Source organism: Lepisma saccharinum, chromosome 5 (genome assembly GCF_977018435.1).
Source record: "Lepisma saccharinum chromosome 5, izLepSacc3.1, whole genome shotgun sequence".
NCBI lineage: Eukaryota > Metazoa > Arthropoda > Insecta > Zygentoma > Lepismatidae > Lepisma > Lepisma saccharinum.
This window is the reverse complement of record NC_139233.1, coordinates 38,533,868-38,559,418: the sequence shown is the minus strand read 5'-3', so window position 1 is coordinate 38,559,418 and position 25,551 is coordinate 38,533,868. Positions and strand designations below refer to the sequence as shown.

The following is a 25,551-nucleotide window of genomic DNA, read 5'->3' as shown; positions in this document are numbered from 1 at the left end:
TGAACTTGGACTATAAGAATATAAGACATTGCGAGTGAAGCGAGCAAGAAAATTTAACGAAATGTATTTTTATTTGTATAAAATTTGAAATCGAGAGGGGGCAAGTGCCCTTGGCCGTCTCGAAGAAAAATGCAAGGAACTCGTAAAAACTAAAACTAATTCCATCATGAGTATCCAATTGTCCTACTATTCTTAGATTCCTCTAGTCTTATTTTTTATACTTCAATGCTTGCTTCCCCTAGAAAGGACTTCCGCCCAAGGTCAGGATGGTTGGGGGGGGGGGACAATGCCCCCTGCCGCCCTGTGGTTGCAGCACTGATTATGAGTGTCTCTTCATCAATTTCACGCCATCATTCATTGTTGCGATTAGCTATAAGTGGCAGAAAAGCAACGCTAAGTAACAAAAATCAAATATCCACTCCCTCTCTTTACCACATGAATCACTATTACTAAAAAGGAAATTTTTGCCCCCCCAATCCTGATACGACATTATACTGAATCCCCCATACCTTCATAAATCACAAAATCAATAAGTGTCTTTGTTATGTTGCTAGAGTAATTGTAAAGATTAGTGAGAATTCCGGGTGTTCTGTATTTTTCACAGGAGGGGCAAAGCAGGTTCTCAGGGGGGCAGTTGCCTCCTGCCCCCCTCTAGCTACGGGCCTGCTTACACTTCTTTTGCTCTCTCTGAAAAGTTGAATAAAATTAAACATGTCATTATGTCAGGGAACCGACTAGATACAAAGAGAAAGACATTTTTTACTAAAGCTATATCTTTGCAAACTGACAATAACTTTAATTTAATAGGGTGTCAGTAATTTCACAGGGTACCACAACGTTAACGCTTTTCTATTTTTATCTGTTTTGCTTGTTCGGCACCCCATTTGTACTTAGCGCCCAGGCAAGCACCACACTTGGACCCTCCCCCTTTTACAACTCTCTTTCTAATAGTATATAATTTATTTTACGAAGTTAAGAACTCTTGGAGCCACAAAAATGGTCATCAACTATAGATGTGAATGAATCACTTAGGTTCTTCATGAAATACTTGCCATTTTATATCGAATACTCTGTCAGTAAATTTTATATTGGTACTTTATGAATAACGGTTGGAAGAAATTATACCTACATATAGTGTCACTGATTTTCTACTCACCACTTTCGGTTTCTTTCTGTCTGGTTTTTCATTTTCTCTATCTTCTTCAGACAGTTTTGCAGTAAAGTGTCAGACATTGTTATACACTAAACAGAACGACAACACACGAACGGAGATGCTACACTGAGACTGACCTAAGGTATTTCACTGTTCTATTCTCTACCACTCCAAAATCATTCATCTCGCCAAGTTACAGAAAATAGTGTTGCTAACCATAGTAACAGAATTCACTACAAGGAGTCGAACCTGTATCTTTGAATTTCTTCCCTTACTTTTATCGTACATTTTTCACATGCAAGAATCGAAAGGAAAATGCAACAAAATGTCAATTTCATTGACTCAGGGCTTGAATAATTGAATTTAGGAATCTGTAACGTATTTAAGAAATATATAAGGTATTCAAACGTTAAACTGTCAACACTGTGCGCGGAATGTGCTCCCTGGAAGGAGGGCGAGAGGTCAGTTTGACATTTTCCAGATGCCAGTGTTCCTTCCCTAGAGCTGATCGAAGCCTTGTCAAGGGAGCTAGTGTTTCCAGGAAATGGCCATGCTGCACATTTCACCCTCCTTCCTTGACACTTTGGTTTTAGTTGATCGAAAGGTCCATTGGATTACGCTTCTTCAGCTACAAATGATTTCTTTCTGTTAATGTTGAAGTATTGTTATTCTATTGTTGATATAATCATCCATATTTACACCCCCCTACAGGGGGGGGGTGTTCCACTTTTCTGCTTGGGGGGGTGTTCACCAAAATTTGGGAGGGTGTTGGGGAGGTGTTAGGGGTGTGTGGATAAATCACTGCTCTGGGGCAAGGGAAGGGATGGCAGAAACACGTGTTTTCACCCCTGTGTTGCCAAATCTAGAAGTGGGCGTGTACCGTGAAAGGTTTGCAAGTAAACAAATATGCAGGCCGAATATTAAGTTTCGTTTCTAGATGTGTTAATTCAAATAACATAGCATAAGAGAGAGGAGGGTGGAGGACACTAAAGTTAAAAACGCCAGCTGTCTCGCAGAAGGATATCAACAATGTAAACACATAAGGTTAATATTCTAAATTATGTAAAAAAAAAAATATGTAAAAAAAAAGCAACTTACTTTTGGGTTCTTGCTTCCGGTTAGCCTGGAGGCAGATTATAAGGTGTCTATGCCGGAGAGGTCCGAATTCGAACTTTCGCTGTCACTGTCGCTCTTTACATCGCTACTTTCGGAACCCGATTCTAGGTTTATAATCAACGTTTGAACTTCATCTTCGAGAATTCCATCATTCCTCTGGTATTCTTTTTCCAAACGGATGGCATGTTGGCACATACATTCCCATTCCTGCACTGTGACACTGTCAATTGCACTTTCGGTAAGAGCCCTTATTTCTCTCAAATTTGAACTTACGTTTCGTGAGGCAACTCTACGCTTTATGGTGCTCCATATGTACTCGATCGGGTTCAAGTCGCAGTGATATGGTGGAAGTCGAAGGACGTGGTGGCCGCGGGTTTTCAAAATTTTATCATCTCGATATACCGGATCGGGAAGATTATTTTTTACTTTCAGTAACAATTCTGGCTTTGTTTGTTCGATATCGAAAGTGATGTTATTTTAATAGCCATTCTTGAATCTCTAGTTTCTTACTTTTTGTGTTCGGGGTTTTATTGGTTTGAATTGAGTGGTAGGAGGCATTATCCATAACAATGACAGATCTAGGTGGGAGATTCGGAATAAGTTTCTGTTCCAACCACTTCTCGAAGTTCTCGGAATTCATTTCGTTATGGCAATCGCCAGAAGTTGTTTTGGCCTGAAATATATTAAGTGCGTTTGGAACAAACCCCATGGAACCCCCGGCGTGACGTATGATAAGTCTTTGCCCCGGACTGTCGTTTGTGAAGACACCTGACACATCTTCACCCTGACAACATTTTTTTTACTTTTTAATTAGGATGAATCCAAGTTTCATCAATGTAAATAGCAGGCCTTCCTTCGTTGCGGAATCTGTTGATCGCACGAAGATATCTTACTCTCCAAACCACAATGTTGCTTCGTTCAACCAGAGCTAAGCGAGAGTTCTTGAAAAGAGTAAAATTAGCAACACTGTGTCAGCGGAAGTGGGAAGGTCCTTGCCTGACCAGCGCCAGAGCAAACACCGGGGGTGAAAGAAGGGGGTTGGGGAGGCCGGTTAGTTCGCATATTTTCCGAGGTTTCAGAAAGCTTGGTGGATCTATAGATCGTTTGGTTTGATCACTCACCGCCAGTGCCACGAGAGCATTTCCTGTTATCGCAGTCGAAACCCCAACGATAGGCAATCTTTCCAGGTGGTTGCCAGCTCTGGCTGCAAGTCGCTTCACCCTTCTGACTCGAGAACAGCCCCACGCTCGTAATTCAAATTTGGAGGCTGCGCGGGGAGCAGTTCCCTCTCAGCAGCTTTGATTTTTCACCAGAACTGACGAGAAAGAAATTCCTCTTGATCGCTGGTGAACCCCGAACGAAATCCCATATTTCCAGGTGATTGCCTACTCAGGCTGCAAGTCACAAACTTCAGGAGAACATCTCGAGGGCGGGCGGTTGAGAAACACTGATATAGTGGATCAAAATTCACAAAGAGAAATAAGATACAGAAAGATATAGTAGCAACAGCAGGAATTAAGAGAGAGGGAGAGAGATGGAGAATATAAAGGAATGAAGAAACACACAGACAGAGATCAAGGAACAGCAAGGAAGAGGGGAAACAGAGGAGGAAGAATATAAAAAAAAGAATAAGGGGAAACAGAGGAAAGAAGGAGATCGAAAAAGAAAGAAATCAGGAAAGAGGAAATGAAAAGAAAAGGAAGATAATGTTATCGACCACTATTATACCACCGAAGCATTATTTCACCTGGAAATATTTCGTTCAGTCTTGAGGCGAGACGAACCAAAATCGTTGGAGCGTCTCTATCTATGTCTTCATGGCACTGTTCAATGCAAAGGGGAAGTGCTATACCTTCTTATTATATTACATAATGACATTATTACGATGTTGATATTCTGTATTCACCTTTGATCTTGTGGGTTCATTTTATACTGAACTCGGAAAGTACGTCGTGCCCAAAAGGTCTTCATTCGAATTTTAATAAATTACTGCGAAATGAATTTCCTTCTTAAGTTTCTTCCAAAAATTTTCTATCTTTGATGTGGAAAATTATTTCGACATAGTTGCTAATCTCAATGGTCGCAAACATAGTTGCTGCAACAACAGGATACTGTTCTACTGTAAACATACTGGAATTTCAAGGGGTGATGAGGGGGAATCCCCCTAGTTGTAAATTTTTGTTTGAATTGTTGTTTTAAGTCCACTTTATGCATATATAGGCTAATCGGGTCTGGACATTCAGTTTAAAGTGGGATCCGAACAATTATGTGCCTCCACCGAGTATCGAACCCGGGACCCCTTGATTACAAGGCGACGACGTTACCAGTATTACACCATTGGGGAGGCCCTATACATTTTTGGTCCTCGAGCGTCAAAAAAAGTCAGTATAGAAAGCATTTAATATTTTTTTCCAGATTTTTTTGTGTAAACCGTCCGCAGTCTGGCCCATCCTCGCCCCTACCCGCAACTTGCATTTTATTTCCTGGTATCGCTACTGTTACTCCGCTACTATTTCAATTGAAACAATCGCTTCAACAAGAACCACTGAAATATAATTCTGTGTCTTTTGCCTGAAATCCATGATTTCCTTTCTGTAGTGAAAAATAGACTACAGTCAATAAAACTCCATCACAAATATAGTAAATATATTCAATTATTAATCCACACAGTCCCAAAAAAAAAGGTAAAGGTAAAGTGTTCCCCTGTGCATAGCACCACGCCATGAAGGCGTATAGGGGGTGTGGGGGTAACGCCCCACACTTTCTTGATCCGGTCGTGAGTGGGGATGATGTGATCAGCATCACGCCCCTGACCGCCTTTACCCCCCAGGGTTTCCCCCAGGTACCCATGTTATTCGACGCTGGGTAGGCGCCGGGGCCGCTTCCACCGTTAGAAAAGTTCCCGGATTTGAACCGGCCGGGGATCCACACAGTCCCAATACACCCAATTTCCCAAACACACCTCTAATTTTTTCTTTTCTTTTAAATTCACACTTGCACCTCAGGATGGAAAATTATGGATAAACCCTGAATGTATATTTGCTGAATACATTTCTTGGTCAAGATCGGGAATGTGAAGAGCATTTTGATCCACAAACGATTTTGCGAACGCTTAATTTTTACATGTTCTTGCCAACACAGGCGTGCGCAGACCCTCTGATTAAGGGGGAAGGGGCAAAAACCATGATGAAGTTCAGTCGGGAAAGAAAAATCTCATTTTATCTCACTCTTTTTGAGTTATTGCATTGATGGGTATGTGGATGTGTGTGTATAAAGCATATTATTTAAATACATTACATAATCAATTCATCCGCCCCATAACAAACCAAATGCAAAAATTATATAAATTGTCTTTGAAATGTGCGCGCTCCTTTTCCACCATACCAAACTGTTATAGCAGCAACTGTCTTAAGTACTTAGTTGTTCTTATTTTGCCCCTCTGGTAATCCACAATGCATTACAGAAAAGAAAGAAACTGCGAGCGAAGCGAGCAAGAAAATTTTTCGATCAAAATTTATATAAATTAAAAACAGTATTGATTTAATAGCATGCAAAATATTTCAGGGATGCCATGGCATTCTCCTTTACATTTTTTCTCATTCAGATCGTTCGACGTAGAGGGACAACTCTCGCAGCCCCCAACCTACTACTGCTCTGAATTTGACATGACAGTAAGACAATGAGATATTGCTAGCGAAGCGAGCAAGAAAATTTTACGAAAATAATTTTTATTTGTATAAAATTTGAAATCGAGGGAGCCATTGCCCCTCTGTGCCTTTTCAGGTGCTTCTGACCGTCTGGAAGAAATAATGCAAGAAAGACGTGAAAACTAATTCCATCTTCAGTATTCTTTTGTCCTGCTACTTTTAAGATTCTGCTAGTCTTGCATTCCTTTACTTCAATGTTTGCCGGCGTCCCCGATGGCGCAGTGTGCCGCAGTGGTAGCGTCGTTGCCTTGTAATCAAGGGCTCCCGAGTTCGATACCCGGTGGAGGCACATAGTGGTTTGGATCCCACTTTAAACTGTAGGTCCAGTCCCGATTAGCCTTACTGTGCATAAAGTGGACTTAACACACCAATTCAATTAATCAATCAATTCAATGTTTGCCCCAATAGAATTGATTTCCGTCCAAGGTAGGGAAAAGGCAATGCTCTCCTGCCCCCTTGTGGTTGTGCCACTGAACCCTCTTCCCCCGTAGTTGCTTCGAACTTTCATCGGCTTGAAAATACTTCATTTTCTTTAAGAGTATAATACCGTTTATTAACAGCAATAAGATTCCTCTACACTAAATTTCTAAGTGAAAATATAATAGGGCATGGAACGAATGTCAACCTAAAAGTATATATTTTACACGTATAATTTGATTTCAGTCATAGTAATTTACATTATTTATTATGTGTCCTTTGTCATAACGTGTCCTTCCCAGACATCCCCCTCCCGGACATCCGAATGGGGGGCTAGTTTACGTCCGGAATATTTTGCCTTGGAATGACTCATCATGATTGCAGTTTTTCTAAGGAAAAGATATATGCGGTAGCTTCCCGTTGCTTTCCGCACACCACTCTCTCTTTCGCATCTTGAAAGATCCCAGGGGGCCCCAACGAGGAGGTGAGGAGAGTGGATTTGACTAAATGAGCCCTCCGGACTTCACCGAAATTCACTGCACCAAACGTATGGTGTTTGGATATAGGTTGCATATCAGTTCCATCAGGGTTTTTGACTCAAGGTCGAGAAATCCCATTTAGCCTTTGCCCCCCTTTATTATGTGATAATTTCAAATTCAAGTGGTGTTTTTTGACGGGGCAACACTATTATCGGGGTAATATGCCCCATGGAAAAATACCTTGTTTGTCCCTTCGTGAAATAAATATGCGAACGTCGGTGATTGGGGGGTGCAACTGCCCCCCTTGCTTCCCCCCCCCCGTGCGCACGCCTATTCTTCATGGGCGTCCGGAAGGGGGGGCAAGGGGGGGCCGTGGCCCCCCCCTGGAAAATGAAAGTCAACCAAAAATGATGTATTTCACACATATAATTTCATTTTAGCCACAATGTGTATGTGTTAATTATTGCATGAACATCATAAATTCAAATTTAAGCAATGTTTTTTTTAGAGAACAACACTTTTTGGAGAAAATGTGCCTTGTTTGGCCCCCCCCTGGAAAAAAATACCTTCCTTGCCCCTCCCTGGAAAAAATCCTGCGGACGTCCATGCTATTCTTGCCAACTTGTACTCTGTAACATTTTACCATATCTCTCTTTAGGTTAGGGCCTCCTCGATGGCACGGTGGTAGCGTCGTCACTTTGTAATCAAGGGGTACCGGGTTCGATACCCAGTGGAGGTACATAGTGGTTCGGATCCCACTATAAACTGTAGGTCTAGTCCCGATTAGCCTTACTGTGCACAAAGTGGACTTAGAACACCAAATCAAATCAAATCTCTTTAGTAGTGTTGCCCACGAGACGAGACTTTGGCCTGTCTCGTCTCGTGGAGTCTCGTGGAAATGCTGTCTCGTCTCGAAAATATTCGTTTGTCTTATGACACATGGTCAATCTCGTCTCGTCTCGAATTTTTAAAAGCCTGTCCCGTCTCGTCCCGTGGGCAACACTACTCTTTAGGTTAAAAATGAATGTTTTTTTCGTAAAAGTTAAAACTTTTCTCAGTAGATGGCAAGACAAGAGTTTCAATTTGGTCTGATCCTTTCTGACCTCTTACGCATAAATTGTAAACTATGTACATCCTTACAATGTACAAAGCAAAGTATTGTAGGTGGCAGCACCCCTGTTGTGTACCCACGTTTTTGATGGGCAATTGTTCTCCCATTTTAAATAGATGGGGAATTTGATGCTTCAGTGGCGACGCGTGGCTTGTTTTGATGTAGGAAGTTATGTTAAACCCTAGCCCGCTACGATCGTAGCGAACTAAGGGCAACCAGACCGAGGGAAGACTTTGGAAATGCGTTCAATTAAACAGGCACTATCACTTGTACTATCATTTGCATTTAGAATATTAGCTGCAACCCTGCACCCAAGGGGAGCATGCCCCTCTAACAACGAAATATTTATATACGATCTTAAAAATACATACGAAAATAACATTGACAATTTTTTCAGATTGTAATAGAATTTCGATTTTCTCTTGCGTAAATGAATGGGATGTTTGTGGAGATAGGCAAGCTCAAGAAGTTTGCAGTCTGCAATATTTGGTCGTTTTAGTTTTATGACCATTGATGGGAGGCTACCAGACGTCTCGACGCCCGATTTAAATTCATTACAAGAATCATTGCTAATACGTATAGTTTAATTTATAATTAATTTCTAAACATAGAATTATGATGGCTGTTCAATGATACTGGCATAAGAAAATTATAGGATACTGAAAACATGGTAATTTGCGGAATACTGCCCTATTCGAATACTTCTGAGAATTGAGTGTACTCTGTGTGACAGCCTTGGTCTGTAAGCCATTGTGTTGCTGATTGTTTGTCTGCTTTGGAAAGGGGAGTTCAGTATGAATGAAATGGGTTCGGTTCAGTATTGTTTGCTTGAAAAAGTTAGAGAAACTTCGACGATTGGGAATTCGACCCGTATGTTTTATTTGTGACCTCCAACTTTCTACCGATTTCCTTTCATAAAATGTTCATTTCCTAATCGGGGAGGAAAAATAAATGATTAAAACAAGAGGATTGACAGGGATGTGATTGTAAAATATTGTCCTTTAGTCGGCATACTCTCTCTTGTTTGAAATAAGTCCGCAGAGAAGTACGTACGAATAAGACATAAAATATATTTGCTCCTTCCTAAAAGTATCTTCCTTTGATTTACATTTATCTGTAGAACACTTTGCCAAACACAGTGTGCTGGGTGCCAGTAAAGTTCAAATTGTGCTAGGTTTAGGACCATAATGCTAGGGTTGGCATCACTGAATGAGGAAACCCTCGATCCTTCCTCGCTGACCATTTAACCGAGCAACCACCTCCCCCTCCCTTCCGCACCCCTTGCCCATCCCACTGTAGATGGAAGATCGAGGTTCCTCAGCAGCAGGGAAGACTCGTCTTTGACTGGCCGCTGGAGCAAGCGAGTGATAGCGAAGAGAACTGTAGCAAACCTAGTCAAATGTACGCACATTGCGCTCATAATTTAATAACGCACATTAAACTCCAAAAAAGTAGAAGACTGGAAATAAGTGTAAATGAACTGAAGGAAGTTCCTCACTTCCTACATGGAGGAATCGCCCCCTGTGCTGAACGTGCTGCTATTACATTAAATTGCAAGTTTCATTTCATCTTAACATCAGAAATTATGTCGGAACATGATAGATGAATAATCAGTGCTGTGAAACTAAGAATTTTAATAAGACAATCGTCAACAACAGAAAAGATATCGGAACTTTAAAAAAAGCCTTAAAATTTGCACAGCACTTATTTACGTCACTTGCAATTTTTACAATTTAAGTGCTTTGTACTTGTGAATCTGGTAAAGAATAATACATAATAATTCCACGCTACTGTACCACTGAGAATTAGACAAGGCCCAGTAATGAGAACGCATTCTTTCATTTTTCTTTTCATAATTTACAAAATATAACAAAGAATACTACGAACCGGGCCGGGGAGTGGAGAAGTTTCCTTATACTGAAATGTATATCCATACTTTGATATTATTAGAATAATTAAATGAAGAAAACTTTGCTGGTCAGGCCAAATAGGACTCATGGGAGAGGATACAAAGGTTTACGGAATCATTCTTGGTGAATCATCGTTAAGAAGCTACATTATTGAAATTTTATTATCAAATTTTTCTTTTGACTTTGTATTCAATTTGCAGGATTAGGCCGTGCTGCTCCCCTCGCCCTGTTGGGGACACCGATACCCCGTTCACAGAATTCTCACTGCCATTTTCATGCTACTATTGTGCAGTCACGATCACTTTTGGCACCTTCCAAGGGGGCTGGAATTGTAAAAGTGGATATCACATAACTGCTCTCTATAGGCAGTGGTAGAATAAACTACAAAATATTTGTAATTATAGTTTTTAACGTACGTTTTAAAAGTTAATCAAAGACAAAGAAAATGTAATTGGAAGTCATTTTAAGGGAAGTTTGCATTTATCATTTTGTTTTTTCCCGATTTTTCTTTACTTTGTTCATTTAAAAATATTGATTTTCTCTAAATTTCGGCAAAGGGCTGTAGCCCCATCAGCTCCCCCTGCTAACGCCAGTGCTTCTGAGTTGTAATGATGGTCAACTGTCAACCTCATAGTCAAAACGTAGAAGTATCCGTGACTGTGAATTTTTTTATCATCAGCACTTCTTGCCTGGTTCTCTACACTTGAGCCAAGAAACAACTCTGATAGCGGACCTGCGCAATAAGCAGAGATAAGCTTTTTATCTCTATGACTTGTTGAAAGGAAGAACACGCTTCGAACATTAAGTGACGTTTACACTGAACTGAACAGCAAGCAGTTTGTTTGTTGTTGTTGCTGTTGTTGTTGGAATTTTCTAATTCAATGTCGCTTGTCACTTGTCAGCCTCTTTAGCTTAATCGCAACGACAGGCACGTATCCAGAGGGGGGCTTAGGGGGCTCGAACCCCCCCGAAAGTTTTAGGTTTACACTAGATAAAATGAGGTTTTTTGTTTCTTGTGGTGTGAAATAAAATAATGTGACAATAATTTAAGGAGATAAATAATTATCGAGGCAAGGCGGAGAGTGTTCCGTAACCCTGTTATTAATAATAGCACGTATCCAAGATGGGGCACAGGGGGCTCGACCATGTCACCAGGAAATTTTTCAGTTTACGTTAGATAAAATTAGGTTTTTGGCTTCTTGAATAAGGTGAAAATAATTTGAGACAAATAATTATCGAGGCAAGACTGAGAATGTTTTATACCCCTGTTATTTTTAATAGCACGTATCCAAGGCGGGGATGATGTGGCTCGAGCCCCGCCCCCTCAGGCAATTTTTCAATTTACACTAGATAAAATTAGACTTTTGGCGTCTTGAATAATGTGAAGATAATAAATTTATAAATCTTAGATAATAATAATCGACACAAGACGGAGTGTTCTATAACCCTATTATTGTCAATAGCACATATCCAAGGTGGGAATCAGGAGGCTCGAGCCCCCCTTCAGGAAATATTTCTGTTTACACTAGATAAAATTAGGATTTTGGCTTCTTGAATAATGGGATGATAATTTGGGAGAATTAATTATCGAGACAAGACGGAGAATGTTCTATAACCCTGTTATTGTTAATAGCACGTATGCAAGGTGGGGTTGAGGTGGCTCGAGCCCCCCAGGATTTTTTTTTATTTTTCACTAGATTAGGGTTACCAGATTGCTATAAGGAAAATGTAGGACATGATGCCCAAAAATGTAGGACATTGAGTCAAAATGTAGGACACAAAACATTCGCAATAAATAATACATATTTCTATAGAACACGTTAGAGAGTAATTTAAAATTGAAACTTTTTAGTTTAAAAAAGAAAATATTTCTTAATGAATTCTTTAATGCAAAATTTTCAAACTTGTATTCATACTAAACAATGAACCTCTTACTAGATGTTTTAACTGGTAATTCCCAGATGAGCCAATTTTTCTCAAAATTTCAGGCTTTAGTCAAAATGTGTTTATGAGAGACTTGACAGTCAAACTCTTTTCAATTATATGGACCAGTACCAAACTTTTTACAGACTTTATGAAAAAAAATATTTCTCTCGTGAGTCCTCAAAATTTGCATTATGACCTATAATGGCAAACAAATATTCAGGAATTACCGTAATTTGAAATGATTCCAGAAGTTTCATCTTGGGTAGTTTTTAGTTCAATAACAGGGTTTCTACCAAAATAACAAATCCAAAATTCTTGACTTTTTCAGGACTTTTCGTGACCTTTTTTTTCAGTTTTCTTAACCTTTATTTATTCGACCCCTACTTAGGTAAAGTTGGAAATTAGCAACTAAGAAAATAAATATCTATTTTATGAAAAAACCCTACCAAAGTCCAGTTAAGATGAAAACTGAAGTCGTAACCAGAGAATTAGACCTGCTTTATATAATAATGCCATCGGACTGCACTTTGCAGACTAGCGAGACTCTGGCATCTCGATTCACAGTCTGTATAATCTTATGTGGGGCTTGTGTTGTTGTTCCTATGTGTTTGTCTCTTCATCCATCTATTCTTACCACCATTCATCCTCATCTTCGCGATTAGCCAAAGGGGCAGAAAAGTTAAGTAAAATAAACTAAATCAACTAATCAGTCATTGTGATAGCAAAAATTCCTGACCGCAAGTGTAATTTATTGACTTTTTATTGACTTTCATGACTTTCTTCACTGGTAGACACCCTCAATAACTCTGTTCTTTATACCCCTGCTTTACAATCAAAATAATGAATAAGAATGGGAAACATCTTGTTCCATCCCAGAAATTACCCTCAGGCATTGAACAGTGACATCATCAATATGTGGCCTCAAAACTTTGCTCATTAACTGTTTCCGTTTTTGTTCTAGCAGGACAAACTTTTCTTTTCTTTTTGGTCAATGAACGTTCTAGAATATAATGAGGATATAAATACGCGCATTCAATTTTTCGGTTCATCTCTACAAAGAATCAGTGATATTTCAGAGGTAAGTGTGACAATTCATACAGTCGATTAGTGATCAGTCAGCGACCTCCGGTTGCTTTATAAGCTATAGTGATTCGAAAATGAAGACATTGATGACAGTAGAACTTCCGGGGCCTCAATGTAGTGCTAGTTCGGGTTGAGGGCCGAAGAAATCAAGGTCTCTCTCTCTCTCTCTCTCTCTCTCTAAAGTGAATATTTCAGCAGTACCAGATATTGGAGTGGTTTATTAAAACAGAAATAAGCTGCATAGATCAACTGAAAATCAAAGTTTTGAGTGATGATTTAGTTTTGCCAGAACTAAATTTCGTATATGCAGTCCGAAAATTTCATGGTATAAAAAAATACTTTTGTTTAAGCCTACTGCGTTCAAAATACATTTAAACACTTAACTACCATAAAGAGACAGCCGAAAATTGTATGAATGTCGAGAAGAGAATTTTAGGCGGAAATTGCAGTCTCTACCAGGACTCGAATCAGGGCTCTACCAACTGAGCCACCTAGCCATCCTTGACTTCAACCGATTTTTCGTTAAAATGTCTACATAGTACATGTCCTGTGTATATCAAATCGTAAGGTGTTGCCTGTATAGTGAACAAGCACGGGTTACGCATACTATTTTTGGTGGTCAGTCCTGATTTTGCCATTTTTTCTTCTCTTTGACGTTCTTCTTTTCTTTTTCTTTTTTTTTTAAACAAAAGGAATACTGGGTCAAATGGGGTTATGATCTCACCAACCCTCCCTTGGGCACGTCACTGGAGATAAGTGAATAAGCATTTGATCATACTGGGAGACGAAACATTAGATGTGTTAGGAACGGAAGGGTTTTCATTGTGCATTAATTGTTTCGTGATCCAGCTGTATTCGAGAAGACTTCCTTTGTTTCGTGTCGATATATGACAAGACAGCGGAAGCTGTGACGGGCATTTCTGAACACTTGTGAGTGCTAATGCCTGAATCTGAACAATTTGGTGGGTTATAAGAGCTGCAAACATGGGAGGACAAGACAGGTTAGTGGTGTTCAGGCTCGAATCAGAGATACATATTCGAGAGATGTCTGCGTCCAGTTCCCAATCCACAATTTGAATCTCGCGTTGTCGCGTTGTCGCGTTGTCGCGTTGTCCAGCGCATGTGTAACGGCTTCGTAAAAACACTGAGAGACATCATAGATGTTTTTATGCCTGATGAGAAGAAATGGACAAACACACATACTGAGATGGTTCCGGCACACAATGTTAATACATGGAAACACCAGTGGCGTAGCATGGACATTTCGGGTGGGAACGCCAAGTCCGAAGGAAGGGTCGGCCCTTTCTTGCTTAATAACTTACTTATGGTATTAGTCGCCACAGGCATTGTTTATTTGCCTGAAGTCAGCTGGGTTTCAATAAAACATCATGTTTTAGCTAGACAGTTAGATGCCTCACTATGCCACAAATGTTTTGAACTCTGGTGTTTTATACCTTTCTGCATGACGCAAGTCATTAGAAAACCTACCTGAATCACAAGCGCCTTTGAACAACAGCAGACGTCATTGTTGTGGTTGATCCAACTACTCATTGATTTGGTTTATTTTACTTCGCTTTTATACCACTTTTGGTTAATCGCTAATATGAATATGAGTGATGATATTGATGAAGGGACACTGACAAAGAACACCCGTGCTCACCCCGGGATTTGAACCAGGGACCTCTGTCGTCTTGGCGCACTGTGCAAAGCAGAGTGGATGATCCAAATATCGTACACTCTACTGACGTAACAGTGCCGATTAGTAATTCAGACCACTGTTTATTACATCTTGAGAATGCTGATAAACATTTTAAAATAATTTTGTCCAGAGACCATTCGATGTTAAGAGTTTTCAAATGAATGCTAAACATTTCCATTGACACAATATTAAGCAGTTAGATAATAACGAAAAAATACAATAAAAAAAATTAATAGTTTTGCGGGTTAAGTGGTAGAGCAGCAACACGCTGAATTTCTACCACGAGGACTTCACCAACTTACTTAACAAAAACTGTGTTGATCTTTTAGTTTCTAATGCACATCGCTGTTCGTGCGATAAATCATACAATGCAGTGACCATTAAGAAGCATTATATTTGAGATTGGTAAAGTTACGTCAGTCAATATTGCGTATTGTAGCATCACATAGCACGAGTTGCATGAGCGCGAAGAACCAGGTAGGAATTCTACCGCTGTCGTCTGCTTCAGAAGGCAGGAAGGGTCACATGAACCAATCACGGTAGCAAGGGCGCCGACTTTCCAAAATTTCTGTGGGTGCATATCAATGGCGGTTAGATCTGTAATTATCAAGTATTGTATACTTTAAACAACTTACATGCACAATGATTGCAAGAGGCAATGTTATTATCAACACGTTACTAAAAGAAAATACCACATTCATACAAATTAAAATGAAAAAATCTTCATAAATGCAAATAATTTTAATAGTATTGCAGAAAGAACTATGTAAGGATTTTGTTGTGAACAGAAACTACAAAATGACTAACTTTATGTACCAAATAATAATAATAATAATAATAATCATGGCATGTTAACTTTCAATATAAAACACATTCCTTCTTACGTCATTTGCACTTATGAATTTCTTTGTGAACATGCAAAATTGCCAAATCTATCAATCTTTTTTGGGTCATAGTTGACCGCAAAAACGTTTTCATTTCGAACAAATGCATTACACTAATCCCTGTCTGCAGAAGTATCAGTTGCCGACGGAAGCACTATACTGGAATCAAAAGCGTTTTTACACACACAACAGAATACTTTGTCCAATTCTTTGTCGTAATAAATCCAAGGAAATGTATTTTTCCATCCTTCATGGTATGACCTGCCTGACGATTTCTTGACACTTGTTGCTAATGTACTACAGGAACTGGCAGAAGACACATTCTCGGGTTGTGATGACGACGACAAACGTATGACGAATTTATGCATAGCGACTAGCAAACCTACTGTTCGAATTCGAAAGTATGTAAAGAAGCAATACTCAATATTGTGTTTCTGCTTTCCACACGCGTCCCGTGCCACGTTTGGAAATTGCGAAAATTTTTGCCCGGCGAAGTAGAAATTTTAACTTCCATCTCAATGTTTTAATTTATTATTTTTTGATAATGGCAAGTGAGAAATATTTATTTTATTTTGTTTTTATCAAACTAAAAATCTTGTGGGTGCGGCGCACCCACGTAGTCGGCGCGCATGCACGGTAGACCTCTCGTACGCCAGCGTAAGAGAGCCCATTTACGAGCGTGCTGTAGAAATGGAAGCTTTCCCTCCATAAAGGCAGCAAGGAATATAGGAGTCCTGTACGCCGAACCTGCTCGGCGTCCGGCCGGGAAAGGCATTGAAAAGAGATGCTAGAACGAGTGTTGAGAGTGGAGCGTTGCAAGCGGATCGCGAAAATTAGCTATTATAATGCCATGAAGGTCAAACATATATTCAATTAGTCACGTTTTACTTTATAATCACAGCATTTTAGCATTTTTGAAATTTTAAATCTGGGAACGCCCGGCGTATGGGCGTACTATAACGCTACGCCACTGGGAAACACAGGAGTCGAGTGGTAAAAAAAGTTCCGATTTCACGTTCTGATTAAAATGACAGCTTTACAGTGGCGACGATTTAAGGGATAGTTGCTCCCCATTTTTTTGCCTCAACATTATGGCCTCTTAATGTTAAGCCTTGTCTACCAAGAGAAAGTAAACTTTCCTTGCAACGCCCTCCGACCCCCCCCCCCCCCGTTTTGGAACCCAATTGCCACCACTGGTCTTAAACATACAATTGTGAGGTTCTTACTATACCCCTTAAATAAATGGTGTTGAGCCCCCCCCGAAAGGAATTCCTGGATACGTGCCTGCGCAACGATGAGAATGAACAATGATTACATGAAAACATAGGCGTGCGCAGACCCTCTGATTAGGCCGGGGGAGGGGGGAAGCCTTGATAAAAGTTCAGTTGGGAAATAAAAACCTCACTTTATCTCACTCTTATTGATGCGCACCGTAACGAATAAATAAATTGTCTCCGAAATGTGCCGCACTCATTTTCCTCAAACAAATGTGTCCATGCATTTAACACAAATCTGTTTAGCAGCAGGAGTCTGAAGTAAACTTCTCTCTCTGGAAATTTAGAATCCATTATAGAAAACAATGAAGCTGCGAGCGAAGCGAGCAAGGACATTTTTTGATCTAAATTTTTGCAAACTGAAAATAATATTGATTTAACATGGCACAACAAATATCATGGGGCGCCATGGCATTCTCTTTTACAATTCTTTTCATTTAGATCGTTCGGCGCCCAGGGTCAACTCCCGCCGCCCACTAGCTACGGCTCTGAACTTGACAAGACTGTAAGAAACGCAGATATTGCGAGCGAAGTGAGCAAGAAAATTTTACGAAATGTATCTTTATTTGTATAAAATTTGATATCGAGAGGGACAATTGCCCCCCCTCCCCCCCAGAGGTACTCTTGCCCGTCTGGAAGAAATAATGCAAGAAACTAATCCCATCTTGAGTATCCTTTTCTTCTGCTACTCTTAGATTCTACTAGTCTTGCTTTCTTTGAATTGATTTCCATCCAAGATTGGGGAAGGGAAATGCCCATTCCACCCTGAAGTTGCGCCACTGCACCTTCTTTCCCCCGTAGTTGCTTTCAACTTTAATCGGCTTGAAAATACTTCATTTTCTTTAAGAGTATAATACCGTTTAATAACGGCTATAAGATTCCTACACTATATTTCTAGGTGAAAGTACAATATTGTAGGGACAAAGACGTCTGGAAAGGGGGGGAGGTGTAAGGATGGCCACACCTCCCCCTTAGAAATCGAATGTCAACCTAAAAGTATATATTTCACACGTATAATTTGATTTCAGTCACAGTAATTTACATACATTAATGCGATAGCTTCAAATTCAAGTAGTGTCTTTTGAGGGGACAACACTATTATCGGGATAATATACCCCCATGGAAAATTACCTTGCTTGTCCCTCCGTGGCAAAAATCGGGGGACGTCCATGATTGGGGAGGGCAATCCCCCCCCCCCCCGTGCGGACGCCTATGCATGAAATTGATGAAGGGCAATTCACAAAGAGAGACCCATGCCCAGGGCAGGACTCTGAAACTTCTGTAGTGTGACCGTAACTGAGCTTTCAGGCCGAAGTGACAAGATATATAAGTGACACGTGACCATGGGATTTTCGAAATGACTGTTGAAAAAGCCAAACGCGCATGCGCGACCAACAGACCAAGGCGACACGATGCACACTATTGAGAAAACCTCCCAGTCAGAGTAACAAGGTTTAATTTAATTTTGAAGGTTCGTTCCCAAGTGGCACGTATCGCTTGTTGCTTGTCGCATGTCGCTTGTCACTCGATCTGAAAGCTGCCTAACACGACCACTTAATTTCAGACACCAAGCAGGCTACATTTATTTAGCTACATTATTTATGAATGAATAGCGTAACCTGTTCATGGAAAACCTACAACAACGACTGGGGGTTCGCCGTGCTGACCACACGTCAGCCCGTAACTGATTGGATGATATCCCACCTCTGGCTCAGCCCTATTATATACGTATATACTCACACATTTTCTATAAATTTTAGACGCACTTAGCGATACATTGTAGACCATCAGAAAAAGCGTAGACCTTCACAATTTATATTTTTATTGTTCCTGTGTAGGATCACAGAAATATCTGCAAATATAATCAATCTGATAATATTATATGACATTTTCAATAGATTTGCCGGTCCCCGTGGCGGAGTGGTTAGCATGTCGCGCTACGATGCCAGGGGTCGCGGGTTCGTATCCAAGACTGGGCATGGATGTTTTTGAGTGTCCATTCATCAATGTCATCACTGATCCCCATCTTCGCAATTAGCCAAAAGTGGCACAAAATCGAAGTAAAATAAAGCAAATCAATCAATCAATTTTGAGTAGACTTATTTGTGCATAAAATTCTGATTATATAGTGATGGAATAATTTCATAGGTACTAAAAATGCCCACAATATATCTTGTGACAGGACTCCCGCTTAGCCAGATGATTAGTGTTCTCGCCTTTAGTGAGAGTGTTTTTTCGGTTGGAGGTCCAAAATTTCGGCGTTTACCCAGCGCCATGAGGACAATTGGGAAGCTATTTGAAAATTTAAAAGCTCTGGACTCGAAAGACAGAAATCAGCGAATGCACTGACCCCACGCGTCGTTCAATTCTTAAAAAAAGCTGTTTGGCACGTCCTGAACTGTGGAGTTATTTAGCTTCTAAAAATTCCATTTGAAAAATTCGAAAAGGAAGAAAGTCAGTTATATATTCTTCTGAAGCAGATTTATATCTCATTTTCCAATCGAACAATTCTTCTTCATAAAAATCTCCCCTCCCTCCCGCCCCCCCCTGGAAAATGAATGTCCACTTAAAAAAGTATATAATTCACACAAAATTTCAATTCAGTCACAGTAATTTATGTTAATTATTATAAGTACGTTGAAGGAACATGATAATTTCAGACTGAAACTGTTTTTTTTGAGGGGGCATCGCTGTTATGGGGAAAAATGTACCCCCTTTGCCCCCCTGGAAAAAAATTACCTTGCTTGCCCCCTCCCTGGAACGTCCATGTCTGAAACTAAACGTTATCTTATTGCATCGTTTTCGCACTTATTTTAAACAATTCTTGTCTCCCTAAAGAGGTTTTCACCAAGAGTACAAAGCAAGTAGACTGACTAACTCGTAGAATCGCAATGTAATAGAATAGCTGAATAGGGTTACAGTGATTTGAATTCTTCTGGAAAGGAGGATAATGATTGTAAACATTAAAAACTATTTTGTTGAGCAATTAGAGAGAATATGTTGTTTTAACAACAGCACCTTGCGTCCGTTAAATTATTTGAGGGGGTTGCAAGAGTTACAACGTGAATCGACGTATTTAAGGGGGTACTGCCCCCCGCAAAAAAATTAAGGGGGTACAATGTACCCTTATAGGTACCGCCCGTTCCTGCGCCACTAATCTCTTGTTTGGTATCGTATCACAAGAACAACTAGATTATGGAGGCCATTTTGTACCCACAACAACAATGATTACAATTTTAAAAAATGTCAGTGCTTGTTTAGATTCTGTGTTCGCTTACGTATATTGACTTACGTGTTTGCTTAGTATACGCAGCATTGCAGTTAAACTCTACTGGAACACACACGCACTCTCTAAGTTGACCACAGTAGTAAGCCACTACAAACTGTGATTCGGTAATCGTATTATTTTTTTATTAAAGGGGTGGTAGACCTTTGGAAATATAATAATTATTGAACTTTGGTACATCAACCAGTTTCCAACATACAAGCTGTTTAGAAAATAGGTTCTCCCCCATAATTGACATGCTTCTACGAACTTTTTTATCAGTCATTTATTGCGAAATAATTATGACCCTGAGATGACTCATTTAGCCTTGATTTGTTGCTATCAGAAATCGACCGTTCCTTTGCCCTTGCACTGTGTGACGTGTGTATCGTTTGGGAAAAGTTGATATTATACTTGGCAGTAAATATGCACAATATTGATAACTTGATATCAACATCGTACTTCATGTACTCTTAGCAGTACAAGGAAAGTTGTTGGGTTGTAAAATCCCATCCTTGTTTTTACGGAGCCCGACCCTCTGGCCGAGTGGTTAGCACATCGCGCTGCGACGCCAAGGGTCCCGGGTTCGAATCCTGGTCGGGCTTGGTTGTTTGTGAATGTCCATTCATCAATTTCATCATTTCATCACTCATCCCCATCTTCGCAAATTAGCCAAGAGGCACAAAACGCGAAGTAAAATAAACTAAATCAATTGTTTTTACGGTAAAATAACGCCAGATTTGGTGTGTCACTTTTGTACTTCCTAGGTTAATCGTGGCGAGTCTTGTGGGCAAAGATTCGGCCGCTTCCTGGGACGATGTTGCCCTTGCCCCGTTCTCCCCCATTTCTACCACCTGCTATTTGTTAATATTGTGACAAACGCCATTAGCGCATGAACGGTGGGTACTAGATTGCTGCAATGAGCGTTTTTCGCTCGAGCGGCAAATAATTTGCACGGGCAACGATAGATGGCACCAGAGGCGTATATTCAGGGCTATCTAGGCTATCTGCGAAGCCCAGACTCAGTGAATAAAATACAGAAAAAAATATATATCAGAAAAATGTGCATAAAATTGTTCATTTCAATAAGAAGATGAACCTGATTTCTTAGAGGAGTTGGAAACATTGCCCGCTTTCTTTGAATTCGCGAGACGGCTGGCCCAGCGCCGGCGGGCAACTCCACGGGGATGACTGGCAAGCTGGACAGAACCCCCGATCAATGTTGCTAACCAATTTTTCCCAGCATGTAATTTCCCCAGGATCGGGGAATTGTGGAGCCAAACTGTTACAGGAGAGAGAACAGGGTTGCATGTGGCCGGGAAAAACCCTCTGAACTTCCTCAACAGTCCGGGTCAATGTTTTCCAGGAATGGGGAATTTTGAAGCCAAATTATCGCAGTCAAGGGGAAAGTGTGTCATATGTAGGGTGACAAGACGTCCTCTTTTATCCGGACATGTCTTCCTTTTTCGGCGTCTGTCTGGCGTCCGGGTGGATTTTTTAGAAATCGGTAAATGTCCTTTTTTTCTTTTCTTGGGAAGGAGTTTATCATCGATCAAAGCCAATGTGCTGCACAAGGAATGCTTCCACACACAACGATCATAATTTAAGGCATATCATTTGGAGCACGTTATGTATTCGAGCAATGATCACCTATCTGGGAGCTGAACACGATTACTTTGCCCGACTGAGTCATAAGTTTATTCTAACTCATTGTCTCGCCTTCTGAGACTGCTGGGCTCATGTAATCTGTACAATTCATTTCCGATTGATTTGGTTTATTTTTCTACGCTTTTCTGCCCGTTTCGTCTTATCGCGAAGATGATAATGAGCAATGATGATGATTTTGATGAAGGGACACTCACAAAGAACACCCATACCCAGGCCTGAATTTGGACCAGGATTCCGTGGCGTCTTAGCACTCTGTGCCAACTACCCTGCTACGGAGGTCGACTAGTTCCTTTTCGAGTCATACATACGCGATACAGAAACGCATAGTGAGAATTTTTATTAAGTAATATTCACTTTCATGAAATAACGAAGCAAAAGAGTAAAATCAACAATGATCTCGCAAGAAAATATCGATTTTGGTAAAAGTCTAGTAGAATGTCCCACTCTTATAAAAATCTTAATAAAAGAGGATATGAAACCAAATTTGTACATGACATACCTTTATGGTTGAGAAATGAAGGTACATTACAAGAAGTGCTGGAAGTGACCTTCCCCCCACTTGTATACACAGTTCAACACGGCGCTGCATGTTCGTGAATGTTCTCACGTAACTCGTCGACGTGGCAGCTTTGTACACGTGGTACAGTGATGAAGCGTGGTTCCACTTGTCAGGATACGTGAACTCACAAAACACACGTTTATGGAGTAGTGACAACCAGCATGCAATCGTTGAGGAACCCCTTCATTAAACAGAAAGTGGGCGTGTTCTGTGCATTATCACAGCGGCGCATCATCGGGCTAATTTTTTTTGACACTACTGTCAACACAGTGATGTGCACCAGGTATTGTTTCATGAGTTTGTGAACCAGTTGGATGACAAGCAACTGACACTTGGCTGGTACCAGCAAGATGGGGCAACATGCCACACGTCTGACGCGAGTATGGCTGCGGTGGAATAATTTTTCCCTGACCGAGTGATTTCGAAAGGATTATGGCCCCCAAGGTGACCGGACTTGACTCCCTGACTTTTTTCTGTGGGGTCACCTTAAAGCTAGTGTGTACAAGAACAAACCACGCACCATCGACGAGTTACGTGAGAACATCCGCCGTGAAATCCAGGCAGTCTCGCCGAATACTCTGGCAGCAACATTCACGAACATGCAGCGCCGTGTTGAACTGTGTATACAGGTGGGGGGAGGTCACTTCCAGCACTTCTTGTAATGTACCTTCATTTCTCAACCATAAAGGTATGTCATGTACAAATTTGGTTTCATATCCTCTCTTATTAAGATTTTTATAACACTTTTTCCGGGGCCCCTTACGAGTGGGACACCTTGTATAGCACAAACATATTTCTTCACTTTTACAGGAGAAACTACTTACGGAAATGAGTTTCTGTAGCATTGTTGAACTTTCTGAAGGTGTTTTCCATCATGTGGGAATCTATTATAGCGGTAATTCATGTTTTTTCCCCTCAAAAATATCTCTCGACACGCAATTACCGTTGCTTCGATCCCTGTTAGTGTTTCAAACCACGCCGTGATATTATTACGACCCCAAAATTTTTAACTATGCTTGCCTAACCTAACCGTGAATGGTTCTTGGGGCTATCCGTGAATGGTTCCTTACCGTGAATGGTTTTTGGGGCTATCCGTGAATGGTTTGTGGGGCTATTCGTGAATGGTTTCTGGGGCTATCGTGAATAGTTTGTGGTGCAACGCGATCACGAACAACAAGTTCAAAACCGGAAAAAAATACAAAGTTAGTAACGCGGAAGTAGGTATTTTTCTGTTAACAAGGTTGGAAACGCTGCATACCCACTCCAAATCGACAAAACACAAGCACGACGCGCAATGATCACACAAGGTTTATGCGCCGTATGAAGCGAAAAAATGAAAAAAGAAATTACTCGTTAATTTGAAAAATGGAGATTATTTTCGTGAAAAAATCATATTGACACCTTAAAAAATGTTCCGTAAAGCATAATAGGTAAGTACGAATGTTAAAAATCAAGGAAGAAACGAGTTAGACTTGTTTGTGCTATACTAGACATTTATTAAAATTTTAATTCGGTTTGTGAAAATTACTCTCTTTGCTTAAAGGTAAGGGGATTGGTGTTATAAAGTCCACTTTAAGGCTAATCAGGACGGGACCTACAGTTTAAATAGGGATCCGAACCACTATGTGCCTTCACCGGGTATCGAACCCAGGTCCCCTTCATTACAAGGCGGCGACGCTAGCACTGCGCCATAGGAGAGGCCCAAAGGTAAGTAGTGAAAAATATCATCCGAAAAGTATCTTTGAGCAAAGTGTCGATAAGCCTTTTTATATTGATTAAATTGTGAGTAATGGCAAGCGTGCTGACTTTTTTTTGGTGTCCTCTTTTTTATGACATTGTCCTCCTTTTTCGCCTGCTCTGTCCTCCTTTTTGTATGTATGTGTCTGGTCACCCTAGTCATATGGCAGGGACAAGAGCATCATTGAACGCTTGCAGAGGAGTTGAAAAAGAGGTCGTTGACCTTCAAACAACTAGAGATACAGTGGGGAGTAGAAAATTGTTGGCTGAGCGGGAATGGTTTATGAGTGCATCTAAAAATTACCGAAATGACAAGGACCAGTTCTAATCTAGATCGCGTCGAGTGGTCTTGGTGCGTGGAATTTATTTAGAGGCAGCGTGTGAATACAGTAGTGAGTGGATTGCATTTTTGTGAATGATATGTGCTGTGTTGTGTAGTGAACTGAAATGAGGGACATAATTAACAAGCTGTCGATTCGGCTTACGAATGACGATAATCTCCAAATCCTTGTGGATTTTTCTTGTATGTCAACTTTAGGAACAGATAAGCTAAAGGGGATCGGACCTACAGTTAAAGTGGTATCTAAACCACCATGTATCGAACCCGGAACCCCTTAGTTTCAAGGCAACGACGTTACCACTGCGCCAAAAAGGAGTACCCGAACTTAAAATCGTGAAAATAGGTAGGTTTAAATTTTATTCTTATTCTCGTATATAGGCCTACATAATATTTCACAATATGGCCTCCTATATATGCAAATCGTGAAAATAGGTAGGTTTAAATTTTATTCTTATTCTCGTATATAGGCCTACATAATATTTCACAATATGGCCTCCTATATATGCAAATGAGAATGAAATTCTTTAAATCCTTTCCTTACTGACAATGAACATTTCCATGTTTAATTTATGAGGTATATATTTTTAATCACAGTGTCGCATCACTTCAACCCGCCACCCCAAATGAGTTTAAAAAACAAAAACACCCCCACCAGCAAATGTTTGTCCATTCGAACACTATGATATGGTGCGATTGCCCAGGTTCTTAACCCAGTATACGCCACTAGATGGCACACAGAATTGATAGTTCTTCCGCTCGAGAGAAAAACGACCGAACGAGCGGAATACTCTCGAACCCTATTAGTCAGTGGCGGCTCGTGGTCTGGCTCTATGTGTGTGCACTTCAGTCTATTGTCCAGAAGTGTTATACCACCCCTGTGAAATACTTACACCCGTTTTTGCGTACATAATGAAGCTTAATATATTGGCAACCCAAGTTTTGATCACCTTTCACTGATTTTTTCATACATTTTTTTTACAAATTTTAAATATTTTGGAAATTATTCAGGCAATCATGAGCATGTAATGTAATTCAGCAATCGATAACCTGACAAAATCACTCAAAACATAGAAATACAGATCTGATCTGCAATATCAATACTATTGTCGATTTGCAAAATATTTCGTAAAAGCTTTCTCCCCCGCTCTGCTGATATTAATGAACAAGGAGAATATTAACATTGGCGTACACCAAAGAAGCCGATCCAACTACCACATCGAGGA

At 40.4% G+C, this 25,551-nt stretch overlaps 2 protein-coding genes across 2 annotated transcripts in view; one reads left to right on the top strand and one right to left on the bottom strand.

The window, feature by feature from the left end:
* Positions 1-20,111, bottom strand: part of LOC145987771 (START domain-containing protein 10-like) — a 104,927-nt gene extending 84,816 nt beyond the window's left edge. The window contains exon 1 of the mRNA XM_083122451.1: positions 20,052-20,111. Within this exon, the coding sequence (XP_082978577.1) occupies positions 20,052-20,075 (24 nt within the window). The 5' untranslated portion in view covers positions 20,076-20,111. The remainder of the gene's footprint in view (positions 1-20,051) is intronic.
* The window catches only part of Pgm2a (phosphoglucomutase 2), a 134,036-nt gene that overhangs the window by 31,482 nt on the left and 77,003 nt on the right, over positions 1-25,551 (top strand). The gene's annotated exons all lie outside the window — the stretch shown is intronic.